Genomic DNA, 18,894 nt, shown 5'->3' on the forward strand with positions numbered 1-18,894 from the left:
AAACCCCTGAAGCTGTTTACTGTCCTTCTCAGTTTTTCCCACACAGTGCAGTTCATTGAATTAAAGGCAGCACAGCACAGAGATAAAAAGTACAAATTTAGGGGTTTGAATCCTTCACTTCTAACTGGGTAAACTTAGGCAAGTTACATCACCTCTCTGAACGTCGCATTTTCCTTTGATAATACCAATTTCTATGTTATAGGCCTCCTGTAATGATTCAATAAAAGCTTAATGAATATTTGCTACTCAATTATTTAATAAGCATTAATTAACCACCTACTATAGGGCAAGATGTTTACTATACAGTGAAGAGTTAGATAGAACAAGGGTTTTGTAGTCCAGTATTTATTATTACTATTATTATTATTACTGTAACTAGTAATATAGATTTTTAATAAATACTATTAAAACTAATTAATGTATTTCAACTACATCAATATTCTATCCATGGTCCTGGAGTATGCTACATGGTGGTTGCTTAACAAAAGCTGCCACATCCAGTGCATATGGAACCTGTCAGTTATATGATTGTGCAGCCTTGGCAGAGCCATCATGCTGTCTAGTTTCAGTAGGTACAGTGACCTTGGAGGTGGCTGTAGATAAGACCAGTCTCAGAAGGATGACCATGCAGGTTCAAAACTAATTATGGGTATGGCTCAGTCAAATTTGGGCTAGTTGAACTGTTCTCCAAAATTTGCTATTACTAGGGTTCAGGAATGCAGAACGCTGGAATCCTGGGATTAGCTAATTTTTGTGCAAGCTATTCCATGATAAAGTTGTATTTCTGTTTTTAATGCTGGTCAAGTGAGTGCGCAAAAGCAAACACTGCCCAAGTTTTGGTCGATGTGATGATTCCTTACTTAATAAAGGGATGAAACTGTTGATTACCAAAAAGTAGAGTCACTAACAGCAGAGAAAGGGAGTGGAGGCAGGTATTATGAATCGAGACTTGAAAGTCATCCTAAAGACAGCCTGGGTCTGCTTGCCACTGGCAGAAGCACTAGAATGACTGGGCAGTGAGGCAGATCACCACAGTCCTGCCAAGGAGAGTATTTAACTTCTCAGCACAGCTATAGGGATAAGATCTGTAAACAGTTTGCGGATAAACATATCCTTCCATGGATTATGTTATTCTAAGATTGCCTCTGTTTAGTTGCTGCTCAGTTTAGCTTTTTGCCTTTTAGAAAACAACTTTTTAGCATCTTTGTGTCCCAGGTACAAGTTTTTTACTGGTTACCAAATTGCTATCTCTTCTCTCAAGGAGAAGTCCTAAGGTACCTGCCAATCGCACCCTGATCTACAATTGGAAGTAGCGCACAAAGCTACATCTTACTCTGTGAAAGAAAAAAATACAATTCACTATCTTTAATCTCTTTTCACATTCTTTCTCTCATTTCTTTTTGGTTGGTCTAATAATGGCTTCAAGTTCTCTTCTGATCAGTGGTTATAATTCCTAATTTACGTAAGCTATAGCTTCCAAGGTCATCTTTAGCCAAGACCTTTTCTACAATAGAATCTCAAAAGACATTTTTTAAATCAAATTTTTAAAGAAATTTGAAAAGCTTAAAGAAGATACTAGAAGCAGATATGGTTGATAACAATGCTGAGATAAAGAAAAGTATAAGAATCATATGATTTCACTCAAGTGTGGAATATAAAACAAAAAGCAACAAACAAATAAAATAAATAAACTTGTAAAAACAAACGACAATATGATGGTGATAAAGAGAGTAAATGAGGTCAAATATATGGTGAAGGAGACAAGACTTTGGGTGCTAAGCACATAATGCAACATGCAGGTGACATATTAAAGAACTGTTCACCTAACCTTATATAATATTATATAACGTTATTAACCAATGTTACACAAATAAATTTAATTTAAACAATATAGCTATTTGGAATAGGGCAAAATTTAGAGGTCTGATTATCTAAGTATCCCAACTTAAACTATTTTGAATTACGTTTTGTAGAAGATTAATTACCCCAGTCCCCTAAGAAATATGTATGACATTTGGTGCTACGACATTATGCGCCTTCAAGTGCAAAGAAATATCTGACATATATTCAACACCTAATGTATAGCTTTGAAATTACTTCGAAGAAATAGATCTTCTGGGAAGTCATGAGATGTGATAAAATACATCATCTCATCAGAAAATTAGAGGTAATAGATGAAGATGTCTAGGCAAGAAGACAGCCTGAGAAAGAATCTTTCACTAGAATCAAACAAACAAGAGCAAAACAACTTCATGATTACACTGGAGAGGTGATGAGCAGATGCCGGGAGAAACCATTTGGTACTTTTTGAGTTGACCTCTCACCTGCATCAGTCATATGATGAATCAGTACTTTTTAACTTGAAGTCACTTGACTGAATAAAGTGACTCTGTTGGTCATGTCCCTAGACATGTAGTGTCACATCTCAGATCTCACCTTGTCTTTACGACTGAATCATGTTCGTTTGTGAACCAAACCACTAGTGAGTTGTAGACTGTAGCAGATGGCAGAGAAAAGAGGGGGGCAGCAGGAGTTCCAGTGTTTGGCAAAGCTTGACAAAGGCAGATGAGTGTTGACGCTGCAACCCAGGAGTGGAAGGAGGATGTTATCGCCGAGGCCATCAGCTGTTTGAAGAACACTTTGTCTTTAACATCATCCAGAGAACCATTGAAAGGTCAAATTCTAGATATTCAGGACTATCTCATGAGGACTGGACTCATCATCGTAGGGATGGAACCAAAGTTGAAGCAATGGGCATGTGTCAGCATGGCTCCAGTCAGCCCCAGCTGGCTGCCATCGACAGTGCAGAGTTGGCATGAGGACCAGGAAGCTGAACATGGGGGGACTAGGAAGAGGCACACTGACTCCGGGTGTGAAGGAAGAGCTCAAATATTATTTTAACTAATTTCGCAATTAGAGTAATGGAAAAGTACAAGGATCGAAAGAGAGCTTCACCAGCTTCGGCTCAAATAGTCTATTCAATTAAATTCAGCAGCAATTTTTGAGCACTGATCATGTGTCAAGTATTGTGATATAAATTAGTCCAGGCTCTCAAAGAATTTGCAATCTAGTGGGAAAAATAAAACATAAAAAATAATATAAGGCAAAGATATAAGTTCCTTGCAAGAGGTAGAAACAAAGAATTATGCTGGATTCATAAATAGATATCTTATGTAGTTAGTACATTTAAAAAGACTTCATGGAAGATGCCAATTTGGGAATAATTTTGAGAGGGAGGAGTGCATCTTAGTTAGAGGGGGCATCACGAACAAGTCAGACACAAGAAAGCACAGGTTATATTCGCATATTTTAATATATACCAGTTTGGCAGGTGGTCAAGCATTTGTAATAGACTATTGGAAGATGAGATTAGAAAATTAGCTGCAGACAGATGGTGAAGTCATTGAGTATCAGAGGGAACGGGTTGTCATTAAGGTGTGTAAGCAACATTACTTCTAGAAGCCTTTATGCCAGACTTCTCCATTAAACATACCCTTGAATCACAATTAAAATTACTTGGTTGGCCTATGTTTCCTTTAACCATAAAAGCCTGAAACAAAATAGCTTTCTTATAACAGATGTGTGAATGTACCCTCCAAAATGAGGAATCCATTGTATGTTGTTTACGTCTCCTATAGCTACATTTTATTATTATTTTCTTTTGCATTTTGCTTAACCTAATAAATTGTGATAGAAAGTGAGGCCTCATCATCATAGTCACTCCCTACCCACCAAGCTGTCAAATCAAAACATTCAGCTCAACTTTAGGATGAACATGAGAGCTTCTCCATATAGGCTGAGGTTTGAAGTTTTTCAACTGAGCTCTGGCCTTACTGACTTAAAAAAAAAAAATCTTAATGACACTTTAACTATTATAAGAGTCACTGAGTTAGAGTCTATAAAATGCTCCTCGTGCCCTGCCTCTGCTAGAGCAGGGACTGTGTAGTAAAGAAGGCAAGAGAACGTAGGACAAGTCCTACTGGCCTGGCAAGGGTCCCACCTAATTCCTCATGACGTGTTCAGTTCAGGTGACACCTTTTAGGAGGTGTGGAAAGGCAGTTAATTTCATGGAGAGTAGGAGGTGTAGGTTTGGATTTTTTTTTTTTTTTTTTTTTTTTTTTTTTTTACAGTGGGGCATTATCTGAATGATATTCATTCTCTCTTGAGTCTGGACTTCGCTCAACAAGCAGCAACTAGATGTTATTTTAAAATAAGCAAAAGCCACTGGAAGATACTGGTTGGGGTCCTTGTTTGGGAGGAAGAGTTGGTTGAGAAGGGCTTCTTGAGCAAGAATTAAACCAATCCTTGCAAAAGAAAAGATCTGTGGAAGAGAAAATCTGTGGGTTTCTTACCCCAGCTGTCACGAAAGCTATGCCGTGAAAAGGCTTTTCTGACCTGTTGACACACAGCAAGTTAGACCAATTCTTCTTCCGAGGGGTGAAGGAAAAAAGAAATTCTCTTGTTTGTGCTGTTTGAAGGATGGCTTCCCAGTTTCACCAGCTTCGGGTCCTGGTCTGGAAAAATTGGCTAGGTGTCAAAAGGCAGCCGGTGAGTAAAAAAATAAGGGGTGTGTGGTGGTGGTGGGGGGTGCGGGGGAGTTGGGCACGGGCAGTGCTCTGGGCAATCCTACAGTGTGATCTTAATGAGAGGGAAAAAGAGAACAGTTTTCAGGCAAATTTTAGAGCAAGCAATAAGATATTTAGAAATCATCCTTGCATCTGTCTTCTAGCTAATGGGACAAGTCTGAACTTGCCCCTAAAGCAGCCTTTTGATTTCAGTAAATTAAAACAGTAAACCAGGATATGCCCTGAGCACAGAAAAGGATGTGTCTTATTCCCGGTCGAATTTGGACCTCGTGTTGAGTTTTAGGTTTCTGGCCAAGGTGCTTTCAGAAATTTCCTTGATGAATGTAGTTAAAAATGAGATGCAGGAAAGAAAAAAACCAGATAGAAGGTACAATAAATGCGAGAGAAATGTACTTGAAAACCAAAAGCAATAGAAAGCTTGGTTGAAAAGTAAGACATGGAAAGAGAATAGTTTGAAGGCTGTTGGTATAGAAATCTTCTAAGAAGTTTCAGCACCTAAAAATTATTTACTAGAAATGCCAAACAAGAACCAGTGTATGTGCCATGTTTCCAGACTGTTATCCAAGAACTTAATTTTACTGCTACAGTCTGTCTATTCTGCTTATTACATCTTTTTCTGTGCCTTTACATTCACATTTGCTTTTAAATTACAAAGCCAGCTATTAGATCCTCACCCTGGGAGACTGAGAAAGGAACTGGCTTCTGTGAGTTGTTGCATACATGAAAAAGTGTTTGAAAACCAGAGGAATCCAAAAAGGCACTCAATATACTTTATTTTAGAGTGATAATTCCCAGCCTTAAATAAATAATTTAAATATTATGCAAATAGCATGCGTCATAGAAACCGACATTTTATCTGTGCACCTTATCTCACTCTAGGTTTGCTTACAGTGCCTGACAACTTTCATAAGTGTTCTGGTGTGTATATATATTCAGAGGGAGAAGTAAATGTTCACTTACCTTTGTGAATTTGGTGGGTAGGATTTTAAATCATAAGGCATTATGTGATTGCGTGGGTGTGGGGTTTGAACATAAAATTTTAAATTATCATCATTTTTATTTTATTATTTTTTAAACTGAAAATAGCACAAAAGTAAAACTTGCCATATTTATCCCATGGTAGGCTTTGTGTGGAATTCAGCAGGGAGAGTCTGGGAGATGGATATGGTCAGAAGATAAGAGCTGGGTTCTTGGTTTTGCTCCTTACCAGCTACAAGACTTGAGTAGCAAATCACCATTTCTCACTTCTAAAATAGGCATGAAATCTGCCATGTCCATCTCATAGGGTAGTTAGATCCAAATGTGCACATGTATTTCAAACTGCGTTAAAAATGGTGAAACCCTTGGCAAGTAGATTACAGAGGGATTTAGGGCAATGTGCATATCATATTGTACTCAATGTAATGATGAAAAGAAATCCAGGAAAAGAGATTGTGGGAGAGAAGGAGAAATTTTTATATAGCAAAGTTTTTAAGTAGTTAAAAACATAATAGTTAAAAATAAAAGCATAGAGGAACTGAAAACATCAATTATTGTTGATAAACAGAATGCTCAGGTTATATATTTTCCTTACAACTCCATTTTATCTAAAAATTTTAAAAACCTTCAAGTGAATAAAATTATTCATTGAGAAATTTTATCCTTTAAAACTTTAATATAAGTTTCTTCCTCATCTGTAAAGTAGTGGCATATCAATTTTCTACTTTTAGAGTTTTTCTCAGTTTTAGTCAATTTCTGCTGGACATGGCATATTTGGAGGGAATTTAAGTTAGGCATGCTAAAATGTTTATATTGTTATATCTTATATTATTCCTACTTAGACCAAATCCCTAAAAAAACACCGTGGTAATTATACTTTTGCCTAGGGCAAGATAATACATAAGCTATTAGTTCATTCTGAAACATCAAATCATACAGAAGTTAAGTGCACCTTGAGAGAATGGGACCACAAACAGAAGTCTTTGTTGTAGGAAGAGAGATCAGAAAAAGTCCAGAATTTGGGATAAAATAGAAAGCTTACCTAAATCCTTTATGACCAACTAGAGGGACACAAGAGACCTTTAGAACATAGTGGTGGCAAAAAGAGAAAGACAATTCTAAGAGAAGGGCAAGAGGACAAAGAGAGGCATCTTTCTTCATAGTTTTGCCTGGGGCTAGCCCTGTATCTGGATATTGGAAGAAAGACTTCAGGACACAGGTGGTTAGGATATCCATGTACCAGTGTTACTTAGAGGAAAAAAAAGAAAATCGAAAGGTTGGACAGTTAGGATTTAAGATCTAAAAGAAGATGAAATAAAAGAAAATTGCAAACAGAGAAAATATAGACAAATTAGAAGACAGAGAATGTGAAAAAAAGGCGTATATATATTTTAGGAGAATACATAGTCTTTGTGTAGGAACTGGACTTTGCCATCGGTCAAGTGATCATTTTAAATGCAAGTATTTTACTCTATCTTTGTAAGTTTTCTAAACATGGTGCCTTATATGTTTACACCCAGGAAAATAGAAATTATCGTGTATGACTTTGAAAATGTATAGGCCTTATTGAATGTCAAAGAAAAAAATGTTAGCATCCTCATGATGATATTCTCCTCCAGTCTCTTGTCAAATCTATCACAGAGCGAGGTAGTGAGAAAAGAAATCTACAAAGGAAAAAGTTAGGAATCTAGTAATGGAAAAACAAACTAAATATAAGAAATAATAAAATAAGAAAAATAAAGCTATAGTGAAAATATTAGAGAGAGGGATTACTGAGGAAACATATTGTAAAATATCTATACTACAATAGAAAGTGAGAAAAGAATTTCCAGCACCCATACAGTCTAAGAAATAGAATGACAATGGGATAAATTAAATGTCAAGTTTGGCTGCAAAAAAAAAAAAAAAAAAAAGGAAGACAGAATCTTTAATTTTATAGGTGGCTTTCCTCAAAATTGTTCTTAGATAAGACTCTCTCTCTCTCCTCTCTCTCTCTCTCTCTCTCTCTCTCTCTCTCTCTCTCTCTCTCTCTCTCTCAACATCAAGTATCAGAATTCTTGACTATTTTGGATTATCTGTTTCAATTTTATAGGGTTTCAGAGAGATCAAGGGACTTGTTTAAGGTCACAAAGTGAATTTAAGGACTCAGAACAGATTTTCCCCAAAGTAGATTTATTCTTTCTATTACTTCCCGAGTTGAGTTTCCTTATTACTCCTGAGTTGACTTTCCTTTCCTAATATTTCTCTGATTCTTGCTCAGAGTTCAGCTCACCAACAAAGAGATCATATTTGCTAAGGAAGCCTTAGACATTGCTTTTTAAAAAATATTAGTGATAATATCAATTCTCAATTACATCATTTTAATCTAAAAAATAAAAAGCCTAATTGAGAGGCAACGATGTTTGAGCTCAAAGAATAGCTATTCAAGAAGCAATGATTTAGGCAGAAACCCAAATAGTGTTCTGGGGTGAAGGCAAGGGGTTTTTGTGAGAAAAGCAGAAAAATAATTACATGAATAGAAGAAATTTCTACTGGTGCTAGTAAGCAAAATTATTCATGTGCTCTAGATAGCTATTTATTGATTCTAAAGAAGGTCTTTAATCTTCAGTTTTTGATCGGGATGTGCTTTCCTGTTAGCTCTGCAAACAGTTCAAAGTTTATTTGGCCCAATTCAAAGTTTATTTGGCCCAAGTCAAACTTTCCAAAAGTTCAAGGAGCAAGATGTGCAAGGCCTATTTTGGGGATGGTGACTCTGACTCTATTTTGAAATGGCTCCACTCACATCATTATTTTTCTTATTTCCCCCTTTCGATTGAGATTTTTCCTTGAAAGCATCTCTGATCAACAGTTGGAGAGCAACACTGATGAATTGTTTAAAGCTTCATTGATCTATCACTGGGAAGCCTCATTCCCAGTATATCATGTCCCACATAGAAGGTAAAGTGGTTTCCTTACAAGACTTAGGCCACGTTTAAGCAATAAGAGCACCAGAACAGAAGAAGGCCTTACTATCATGTTTTTTAGGGCAAACATCTTCAGTTCCTTGAGGTTTTCTTTTTTATATGAAGTCTCATAGGCCTTAGTGATTATCTCAAAGTGCTGAGCAGCCATTATCCAAGTGTGTCTTGATAACATTAAGCTATGTAAAGCAGATAAAATTCTATAACAAGAATTTCTATAGTGATAAGCAAAATGGTAAGTCCAATTTAGAGAAGAGAACTGAGTAGGAGGCAATGCTTGAAGGTAGCCGGCTAACAAGGTCAAGGACCATGATGTGCCAGTGGGCAATGTATTGAGCCCTCTGCTCTGTGCCCAGATTTGACCTAGTTCTGTCTCTACTTTGCCAGGAGTAGACCTGTGGTGTAAACAATCCGGTATTTAATGAGACATTTCTATAGAAACAAAAGATAAACAAAGGTTAATGGTAAGAAACCAGTGTCTGAGCCTAAGGGGCAGCCAGTCAAGAAAAATTTTAGATGTCAGCGTCGAAGCATCTTTTGCAGTTTGAAATGTCTCTAATGATGTCATCAATGGTTCAGGTAAACTTTCCAAGTGGCTTACACAACATCAGCATGCAGATCGTCGAAGCATGAGAATTTGTGGCGAAGTTCATATCAAGGTCATTTACATTTAGTTTCCAGGGCTTTGAGGAAAATAGCAGCTTTAGTGCACAGTGATTCCAAGTCAAAAGTGGGAGAAAAATTGGAAACACTAGTTTGGAGACTCGTAGCCAAATATTTGAGGAGACTAGAAGAATTCAGGATTTAATCCAGTTTATAGGTAGAAAACAAAACCTCAAAGACAATTAACAGAAGTAATATCCATAAGTGTGTATTATAGTTTCCATTAAAACATAATTTTTTTCTTCTTTCTACAATTATCTTCATTTTTACCCAAGATATTTTGCAAGCAAATTAATTTTACTATAATTAAGTCTAGTTTTAATGAACTTGGCCTGATCATCTACATAAATGCATCAAGTATAGCAATTGATCATATAGGCTCATTTAAATCTTCTTTGCTGGAATCTTTCTTAAGAAATCTCCAGATTGAACTTTTAATAGCACCTTGAGGCTAAAAGGCCAAGGCAAATACTTGCCATCAGACTTTACTTGTGGTACCTTTAGATGTGGGTTAATTCCTTTCTTCTTGAGGTTCCCAAAATGTCCTGAGCCTTTTGTGTCTGCCAGGAAGTGACCTTCCTTATTCATCTGATAAGGCTGGGAACCCTATATGTGAGGAACCAGGCTGATTTTTCCCAGGAGGCTTTGTTGGCTTCCATAAGTCAATTTTATTTCTTTAAAGCTGTCTCATCATATCTGTTTATGCATGTCTCTCTCAAATATGACATTTTCAGTCAAAGCCTTGGTAATATAACCAATGTTTTCAGTTTTACCCTGTTACAAGAACAGATTCTTGTTGAATTTATGTGAATAACTATACTACCATGAAAATAGGAATACTTGCTTATTAAGAGTTTCCAAATTCTGGAAGGATCAGGTAGGGAGAAAAAGATAAATATATAAATTATGCTCACAAAGGTATAATTTACCAAATTGCTTTAATTTATGGGTAGTTTAAGAAAAGAAAATGTTTTCTTAAATTTGGAGAAACAAAACATTAAAAAAATCAGCAATATTTAAGCAAAGAGACAGAAATTATAATCATCTTCATAATTTAATCCCCATGTAATTAATTCTTGTCGATTTTTGTCTTTTTTATGAAGCCCATTTTCCTTAGAGTTCTGTAAATTTTTCCCCAATTCAGTGGTGTGATCTGAAAGTTATTAGGACGCTGTATTCTAGGGTACTCTCCATGATTTCTTTTTGAATTGAAGCACATACGTAAAAGCATTAGAGTAAGACAGTAACTGTCTGTGAAAAATAAAGACTCAAAAATCAAGGAAGGCTTTTCAGCTTGCTTATGCTTTTAAAGAAATCACAACTGTCCTATCCGCCCTCCCCCTTTCCCCCCATTTTTGGTTTCAGGTTCTACTGATGGAATTAACTTGGCATAGTCCCAGGCCATTGGGAAACTATGTTTACATTTCTAATTTTGTAGAGATTTAAAAGACAAAGTTGTTCACTCTTGAATACTGGCTTCCAGATGATTTCCTGATTATGTACGGAAGGGCCTGAGAAATAGCTGAGGAGGCCTATATTTTCTATCAGACTTAGAATATCAACTTTTGATTCTGTCAAATTTCTGATCAGAGTGTTTTTAAACTCTTTAAAATATTTTGTCAGGTTTCAGGTAGGACAGACAGTAAAAAAGTAAATTAATTAATTAATTAAAATAAATCAAAGTCTTAATGGAGATTCTTGCCTTGAAGTGCCTAAGGTAAGGCTGCCTGCTCAGATGGCCAAAGATTTTTTAGCATTCTGTTAGGGTTATCTCTGAAGCCATTTTGTCTCTTGGAAGCTTCTTCATACGAATCAAATAGGGTATTCTCATAGATCGAAAGCGAAATTCTCAAGACTACGGGAGAAACTTCATTTGGTTTCTTATTATATGCACATTAACAGCTTCGGCTAAGCCTTGAGTCTCTTGGAGCACAAATACCTAAGAGGGATGTGCCATGGGGCTAAGTACTGTGCAATCTTCTATAGAGTATCTTGCTGCACCAAAATTTTCTTGAGGTCAGTGGGTGACCTAATATCAATCTAACCCATTCTATGACCTTCTTATCACAGGTGCTTTAATTCGAAGTGCCAAGTGCCCTTCTGTTTCTTAAATACTCTACTCATGTCTACTAATTTTGCCATTTTGGTTTCCAAGATTCCGTTAGCAATGGCTTTTACTTCATGTGCATTTGACCCACAGTAAAGTTTGTTTAAATAGACACTGGTCTGGTGAGATCCACAAAAATTGTCAGTTTGTGGGGGCCAGCCCAGACACAGGTTTACAGGCTTTATGCTTGTATTATTCCCTTTGAAATCACTTTCTTATGACAAACAACAGAAACGAAGAAAAGAAACAAAAGAGTGTGTAACAAAAATGTATACCCACCCACTAGGGGGAAAAAAAAATCCCTGTGATCTGCTCAGCCCCCAGACAACTTCTTAGGAGCATGAAAGAAGCCCTATCTGAGGAAAATTCCTCATGTGGTAGCAAGCTCCTATGGCAGTGGCCATGCTGGCAATGGAACAATTGTCCCCAGGGCAGTGCTTCCCTGAGAAAAAAAAAAAAAAACCTTCTTATCTCAAAGAAAGTCACTGACCTCAACCAAAAAGGACAGTGGTCAGAAGCCTGAGAGCACTCACCATTGAGAAGAGTGTGTGGTCCATGGAAGCAGCTTGTGTGGATACCTTACCAGTCCCAGCGAACTCTCGAGTCTATGGTGGTAAGGTCTGCCTCAGGTCCTGATTCTGACACCATATTTGTTAACCTAAAAATAAAAAGCCACGGTGTGAGGCAACGAGCATTTATTTGAGATCAAAGATTCTGGAAACCCTGATTTAGGCCCAAACCCAAATTGTGTTTTGATTATGGGGTAAAGGCAAGGGGTATTTATGAGAAAGGGAAGGGAAATAATTACATGAATAAAAGGAAGGAATTTCTATTGCTGCTAAGAGCTAAGTTTTTCTTTATCTCTACATGACTGTTTACCAATTCTAAAGAATGTCTTTAATTTTTAGTCCTTGTGCCAGGATGTTCAATTTCCTGTTAGCTCTACAAACAGTTATTTGGAAGACAATGTTGCTCTGCCCCAGCCAAACATTATTTTGCTTAAGTCAAACATTTCAAAGGTTCAAGGTGTATGAGGCCATTTCTCTGGAATGGTGGCTCTGACTCCATTTTGAAGTGGCTCCATTTATATCATTTTTCTCAATTGCAAAAATAAATGCTAAAAGAGTATGAAAAAATACATTAAGCACTAACAGAAATGTTAGGTAATAGTGAAAATCAATTAGATGCAGTTGCTATCCTGCTGGGTTTGTAATTTAACTCTAAAAATAATGGAAAAATGAAGATACATTCCACTGGAGATGGTTAACAGCAGGGAGGTTCACCTAATGAGATGTTAGTTAATGACAGGAAACAGAGTTCTGGGGCAGCAAAGAGACTGCAGGCTTAAAGACTAGCTAGTGTAAGATAAGAGTTTATCTTTCATTAAGAAGATGGGTTCTAAATAGGCATATCACAGAGTGATTTCAAATGTCTATAGAAATAGAATCTCATTCCAGACTTACGATCTGAAGAAGGAAAATTAACTTTGGCTGTTTATTTTCTGTTGTAACTTATTATCTAGTGGATCACATTTTAGCTCAGTTGATGATAGAACTATTTTTTTCTATCACAGACTTTCTCACAACTTGATAAACTTCTAACACTTTGTATCAAGTTTGATACTTTCCTCCTAACCCCCAACTTGCTCATACAACTTCCCCTCAGAGTAGCTAGAGAAAGAGGAAGACTTAGCTTCAAAATTTTAGAGCAGGTCAGTCTATATATTAAATTAATATTTTTGATTCAAACACAATTTAGGATTAAACTCTAATCCCCAAATTTAGAATTCTAAATTATATTAAGATATACTAGGCCTTATACAGTTCATTCAACTACATGCCCAGCTGTTTCAAGCCCTTTTTACCTCTTCTAGATCTGTATCATTTACTCCCTTAACACTTTTTAACTTAAAAAAAATTAAATCTACCTGTTGATTATGGTACTTGGTAGATAGCAGACATACACATTAGTTTAGTAAATTAATGAAATGAAGATATTTCAGAGCAATGAGAGCAATAGAGACATAATTAGCTTAAAGTCCAACAAAAATGTATTGTTTTCATGTACATCATAGAAGGTTTACCAATCTCCAAAATGTAGTAATCTCTACAAGTACAGATTTCAAAAAAATTTCTTGATTCCAATTTTTAGATGAGTGGCAGTGTTAAAGAGCAGAAAACCCAATTAACTGAGAACTCCATGCCACTTTTGTTTCCTTGTTTTGGGGGTGGAACTAAGGTTTATTCCAGATCTAAAGTACCAAGCTCTTACCTCGGAATGTGAACCTTGGAATCCTCTTATCACCATCAAGTAATAGTTATATTTGACTTCATGGGACAAAAATAGAAGGTAAAAATAGAAGAGGAATGAAGAGACAGTATACTTTATGTATGGAAGGTTAGGCAAGTTTTATTTTCAAGTTTGTAATAAAAGTTATAATGTGAGGCTACGGGATGACCTTTAAATGACTTTTAATGCTCTTATAGTCTGAACTAATATAAAAGTACAGTACTGTGGTCAAAGAGAGCTAGTAATCTGTTCTGTAGTGGTTTGGCTACATAGCTTAATGGCTAACTGTGCAAGTACTAAAATTAGGGTTTCAAAGACACTCTGGGTTCAAAGACCATCTCTATCACTTGGTGTCTGATAGAATGAAATCTCATTTACTCTCTTTAAAATTCTAATTTCCCACTCGCAAGAGGAAATAAAGTGATTATATTAAATAAGATAATGCATGTTAAGTATTTAACATAGCATCTTACACATTCTAAGCAGTCAATGGATATTGGCTATTATCATTTGGGGTGATAATTGGAGTGTTATATTGAATTCTGATACTAATAATAAGAAGATCACTAGACAACAAGAATTTATCCTGGGAAAGATATTTTGAAATCATATTTAACAGGGAAGGAACCAGTCAGTATTGGTACCCAGGAGGGAAAGGGACTTCAAATACTTACAGAATTTTCAGGCAGAAGAGGAGGCCAAACTAAGAGAAATGAGTGTTAGTCCATAAGAAGGAAGATATCACCTTTATATGAGTAAAAAAAATCAGACAATATGAATTGTCCAGTAATAAAGAAGATTAGTGAACTGGTGAACTTCTAGTCGCTGGAAGCATTCAAAGTAGAGGCTGGATATGGCAGAGATGTTTTCCCTAAGTCTTGATGCGCCAGTCATTCTGGACTTAATTCTTTGCCTAGAATATGTCACCCCCTTTCCCATCTGTGGGTTTTCACCCATATGTTTCCTCTGCTAAGAAGACTCCCACTTCTTTCTCACATTCCATCCACCATATATATCTTTTCTTCTGCCTTACCCTGTCCATCTTTTAGGTTTTAGACTCAGCTTCCCTTGCTTTATCTTCCTTCTATACTCTTTACTTCCTATGTCTTAGCATTATCTATTACACTTGGTTATAATTTTTTTGATGTTTCCCTTTCTCAAAAGACTGAAAATGTTACTCTATCCTCAGTGCCTGGTACACAGTAGGTGCTCAATAATCTTTATTGTAATAATAAATATATAAACCTTATATAAATGATTACTGTAATATATATTAAATCCTAAGTTTTCTTAAGACTCTCCAAAACCATGATTCCATGAAGGGAAAAGAAGAATCTTCATCCTAGAGGTTTCGCTTTTATTTATTTTTAAAGTTAGGCAAAGGAATCCCTATTGCAATTTAAAAATTATAATAATAATTACTATCATTCATTTTGAATTCAACCAACTACGAACTACTCTAGTACAAGGGATACTATCTCCATCTATTTATATCTATCTATCTGTTGGTCTATCTATCATTTTCTAGCTAGCTATCATATATCTATCATCCATCATTTGTTATTTATCTCTGTGTCTACATATATTCCATGGTTCTCTCTTGGCTTGGAAACAGTGACACTTCAATAACAACAATAGCAATGAATACATTTAGCTCTCATCTATCCCCTAAAAGAAGCTAGCGTTTCTTGGAAAATGTGTATTTTCAGGACTGGGACACAGGTAGTATGCAATGAGGCAGAAATAGCTTATGGAACCAGAGAGAAGGAAGTAAGTTATACACACACATTTATAGCTATATTTCATGTCTCTTTATACATTTTGGAAACTCAGAATTCATGCTCATATCCTTAATTCTAACCCAACACTAAAGGGTTCATTCCAGTTTTCTCCTTTTCCATGTTTTTAATTCCCCTGATAGATAGTGAGAAACCTAGCTCTTCTAAAGGCAAGATATAGTTACTTTTTGTTCAGCCTTCCTGTGCAAAACCAATGGCCCGCTCCTCATGCTGCACAGACACCTTTCTTACCCTGCTTGGGCTCTGACAACCCATGTCCGGCTGCTAAACTGTGGGTGTCCTCTTCACCTTGCTAGGGACTCGCCTCCCTCACTGTGTCACTGTGGTGCCCCCAGTCCTAGAGTGAACTTCTCGTACTGTGCACCACCTAATGACTTTTGGGCACTAAATTTTTCAGGAAGGGAAAAGGAAGAAAAAGAGAACAGAATGGGACATCTTAATAAAAATTAATCCCTGGAAAAATAAAAGAAGACAAATCCTATGGCCCACTAAAGACTTATGAACTACTCAGTGTGCCTATTCCTTTAGATGTCAAGAATGCAGGGAGGGTGGAATGCAAATAAGGTAGAGGGGCAAGTGTGGGATAATTGAAATATCAGCAAAATTATGAAACTCTTAAAAACAGCTTTTCCAAAAGGTCCAAGTAGCTCCAGTATCTATATGTGCCAGATCAATATATTAGTCCTTCTCTAAACAAACAAAAAAATAAGCTATGACTCATCAGTTTACTGTATGGATTCTTGGTACTGCATTTGCTTCTAGGTTATTTATGATAATATTTAGAGTTGTGTTGAGAGCAATCCTGCTGCTACGAAAATTTTAATTTTGTTTTTTTCTTGCTTTTGTGATTAACTCGTCAACCTTAACACTCCCAGAGATCTCAATGTGAATGGCTTTGTATTTATTATCATTCTAAAATGCAGTATGCAGAAATGTTCTTCAAACCACTCTGACCTACAACCCCAGGGGAAATCTCGTGATAATAGATTGCTTATGGCTTGCTGTGGTTTTTACCTATAACAGAATCTAAATTGCCTTAAACTACTCTGATACAGGTAACATTCTGGTCTAGATTTAAACCGTGTCTGAAATTAATTTCGAAATTTACCAAAACATCATAAAACCATCACATTAGATGAACCAAAGAACACATAAAGATATCCCACACCGTATGCCCCTTATTTGAATGTGAATGTACATTTGTGTTGGTAAAATTGATCTCAGTCCCTCATCGAATTCTCATGAGGTTACTGTAGAAAAACGAATAGATGCTCCTAAAAGTCGCTATGGAGCACTAAACCTACTCAGTTATTTTTTTAAAAAAAAAATAACTATAGCCTCAAATATAAAACTAATAAAACCACAAACGTTGCATTTTTTAAACTTAATTCTTTACAGTCTGCATTTCAAACGAGTCACAGAATAAAAATGATACCTTATATCTAGGATCTTTGAAGAACAGACTCTAATTTTCGAATATATCAGAGGCTAGACTGGAATAATACATCTTATATTTCTATAGTACTTGTATTTTTCTAATATACTTTCTGTACTGCTTTCTTATTTATTCCTCAGAGCAGTATGATAATTTAAAAAAAAATCCTAGCCCAAGTGTTTTGACATTCAGATCTTTGTCCCCTCCCTGCTCTGCTTCCCAACTGGTAATGTGACTTGGATAAATTATGTTAACCTTCTGTACCCCAGAGAAGAAAAAAGAGAATTGGATCAGATCAAGGCTTCTTATCTTCTTCTATGCTATGGACGTCATTGGCAGGCTGATGAAACGTATGACTCTTCTGAGAATAATGTTCTTAAATCAGTACAATAAATAAGGTCACAAGTAAAACCAATCATATTGAAATTCAGTTAAGGCATTAAAAAGCAAATTTATATGGTAAGATGTGTTTCTTTATTAAACATTAAATAAATAAATACATATCATGAACCCATAACTACTGTCATTTTCATGTCATGATTAAGTGTAAACAGCACTAGGAGGTATCTGCAATGTTAATGGGATTTGAAAATATGTGTTCTTTATTGGTGGTCAAGTCACATTGTTGCTTGAGAAGCACTCTATAGATTAAGCTATACGGCCAGTTGGGAGCTTTTCAGCTATGATTGATTCCTTAGCTGTATCATAGGCAAATCTCTTGCCCAATTCAATAGGTCATCTTTTTGTTTTGTTGATAATGGCTTCCTTTGCTGTACGAAAACCTTTTAGTTTGATGTAGTTTCATTTATTCATCTTTTCTTTTGTTTCTCTTGCCCAGGGAGATATATTAGAAAAAATATTACTAAGAGCAATATCAGAGAGTGTACTGTCTATGTTTTCTTCTAGAAGTTTTTTAGTTTTGGGTCTTACATTTACGTTTTTAACCCATTTTGAGTTTATTCTTGTATATGGTGTAAGATGGTGGTCCAGTTTCATTTTTTTTGTATGTATCTGTCTAGTTTTCTGAATGCCATTATATATTCTTGCCTCCTTTGTCATATATTAAATGAGTGTACACGTATGGATTTATTTTTGGATTCTCTATTCTGTTTCATTGACATATGTATCCATTTTTATGCTGGTACCATGATAGCCTTGTAATATAGTTTGATATTAGGTAATGGGATGCCTCCAAATTTGTTCTTTCTCAAGATTGCCATGGCTATTTGGGATCTTTTATGGTTCTATAAATTTTTTAGATTATTTGTTCTAGTTCTCTGAAAAATGCCATTCATATTTGGATAGGAATTGCCTTGACTTAATAGATTGCTTTCTGTAGTATGGACTTTTTAACAATGTTGATTCTTCCTACCCATGAGCACAGTATATGCTTCTGTTTATTTGTGTCTTCTTCAATTTCTCTTTTTAATGACCTATTATTTTTCAAATACAGGTCTTTTACTTCCTTGGTTAAATTTATTCCTAGGTATTTTATTTTATTTTGATGCAATTGTAAATGGGATTCTTTTCTTAATTTCTCTTTCCAATAGTTCATCATTGGTGTATAAAAATGCAACCAACTTCTGAATATCAACTTTGTATTCTGCTACTTTACTGAATTCATTTATCAGTTCTAACAGTTTTTTTTTTTTTTTTTTTTTTTTTTGGTGCAATCTTCAGCGTTCTCTCTATATAGATCATGTCACCTGCAAATAATGACAGTTTTACTTCTTTTCCAATTCGCATACCTTTTATTTTTCTTTCTTGTCTAATTGCTATAGCTAGGACTTCCAACACTATGTTGAATAAAAGTGGCAAAAGTGGACAAGTTTGTCTTGTTCCTGATCTTAAGGAAAATGCTTTTAGTTTTTCCACATTGAGTATGATGTTAGCTGTAGGTTTGTCATATATGGCCTTTGTTACGTTAAGGTATGTTCCCTCTATTCCCACTTTGCTTAGAGTTTTTATCATAAATGAATGCTGGATTTTGTCAGACGCTTTTTCTCAATTTATTGATATGATCGTATGATTTTATCTGTCAATTTGTTAATGTGGTATATGACATTAATTGATTTGA

General features: G+C 35.7%; 1 protein-coding gene across 1 annotated transcript in view; it reads left to right on the forward strand.

The window, feature by feature from the left end:
• Nucleotides 1–4,479: 4,479 nt before the first annotated feature.
• ABCA12 (ATP binding cassette subfamily A member 12) overlaps nucleotides 4,480–18,894 on the forward strand; it is a 156,119-nt gene continuing 141,704 nt past the window's right edge. The window contains exon 1 of the mRNA XM_016150022.2: nucleotides 4,480–4,548. Coding sequence (XP_016005508.2) covers nucleotides 4,480–4,548 — 69 coding nt within the window. The remainder of the gene's footprint in view (nucleotides 4,549–18,894) is intronic.

The sequence above is a fragment of the Rousettus aegyptiacus genome, unplaced genomic scaffold, assembly GCF_014176215.1.
Source record: "Rousettus aegyptiacus isolate mRouAeg1 unplaced genomic scaffold, mRouAeg1.p scaffold_m13_p_2, whole genome shotgun sequence".
In the NCBI taxonomy this organism is placed as follows: domain Eukaryota; kingdom Metazoa; phylum Chordata; class Mammalia; order Chiroptera; family Pteropodidae; genus Rousettus; species Rousettus aegyptiacus.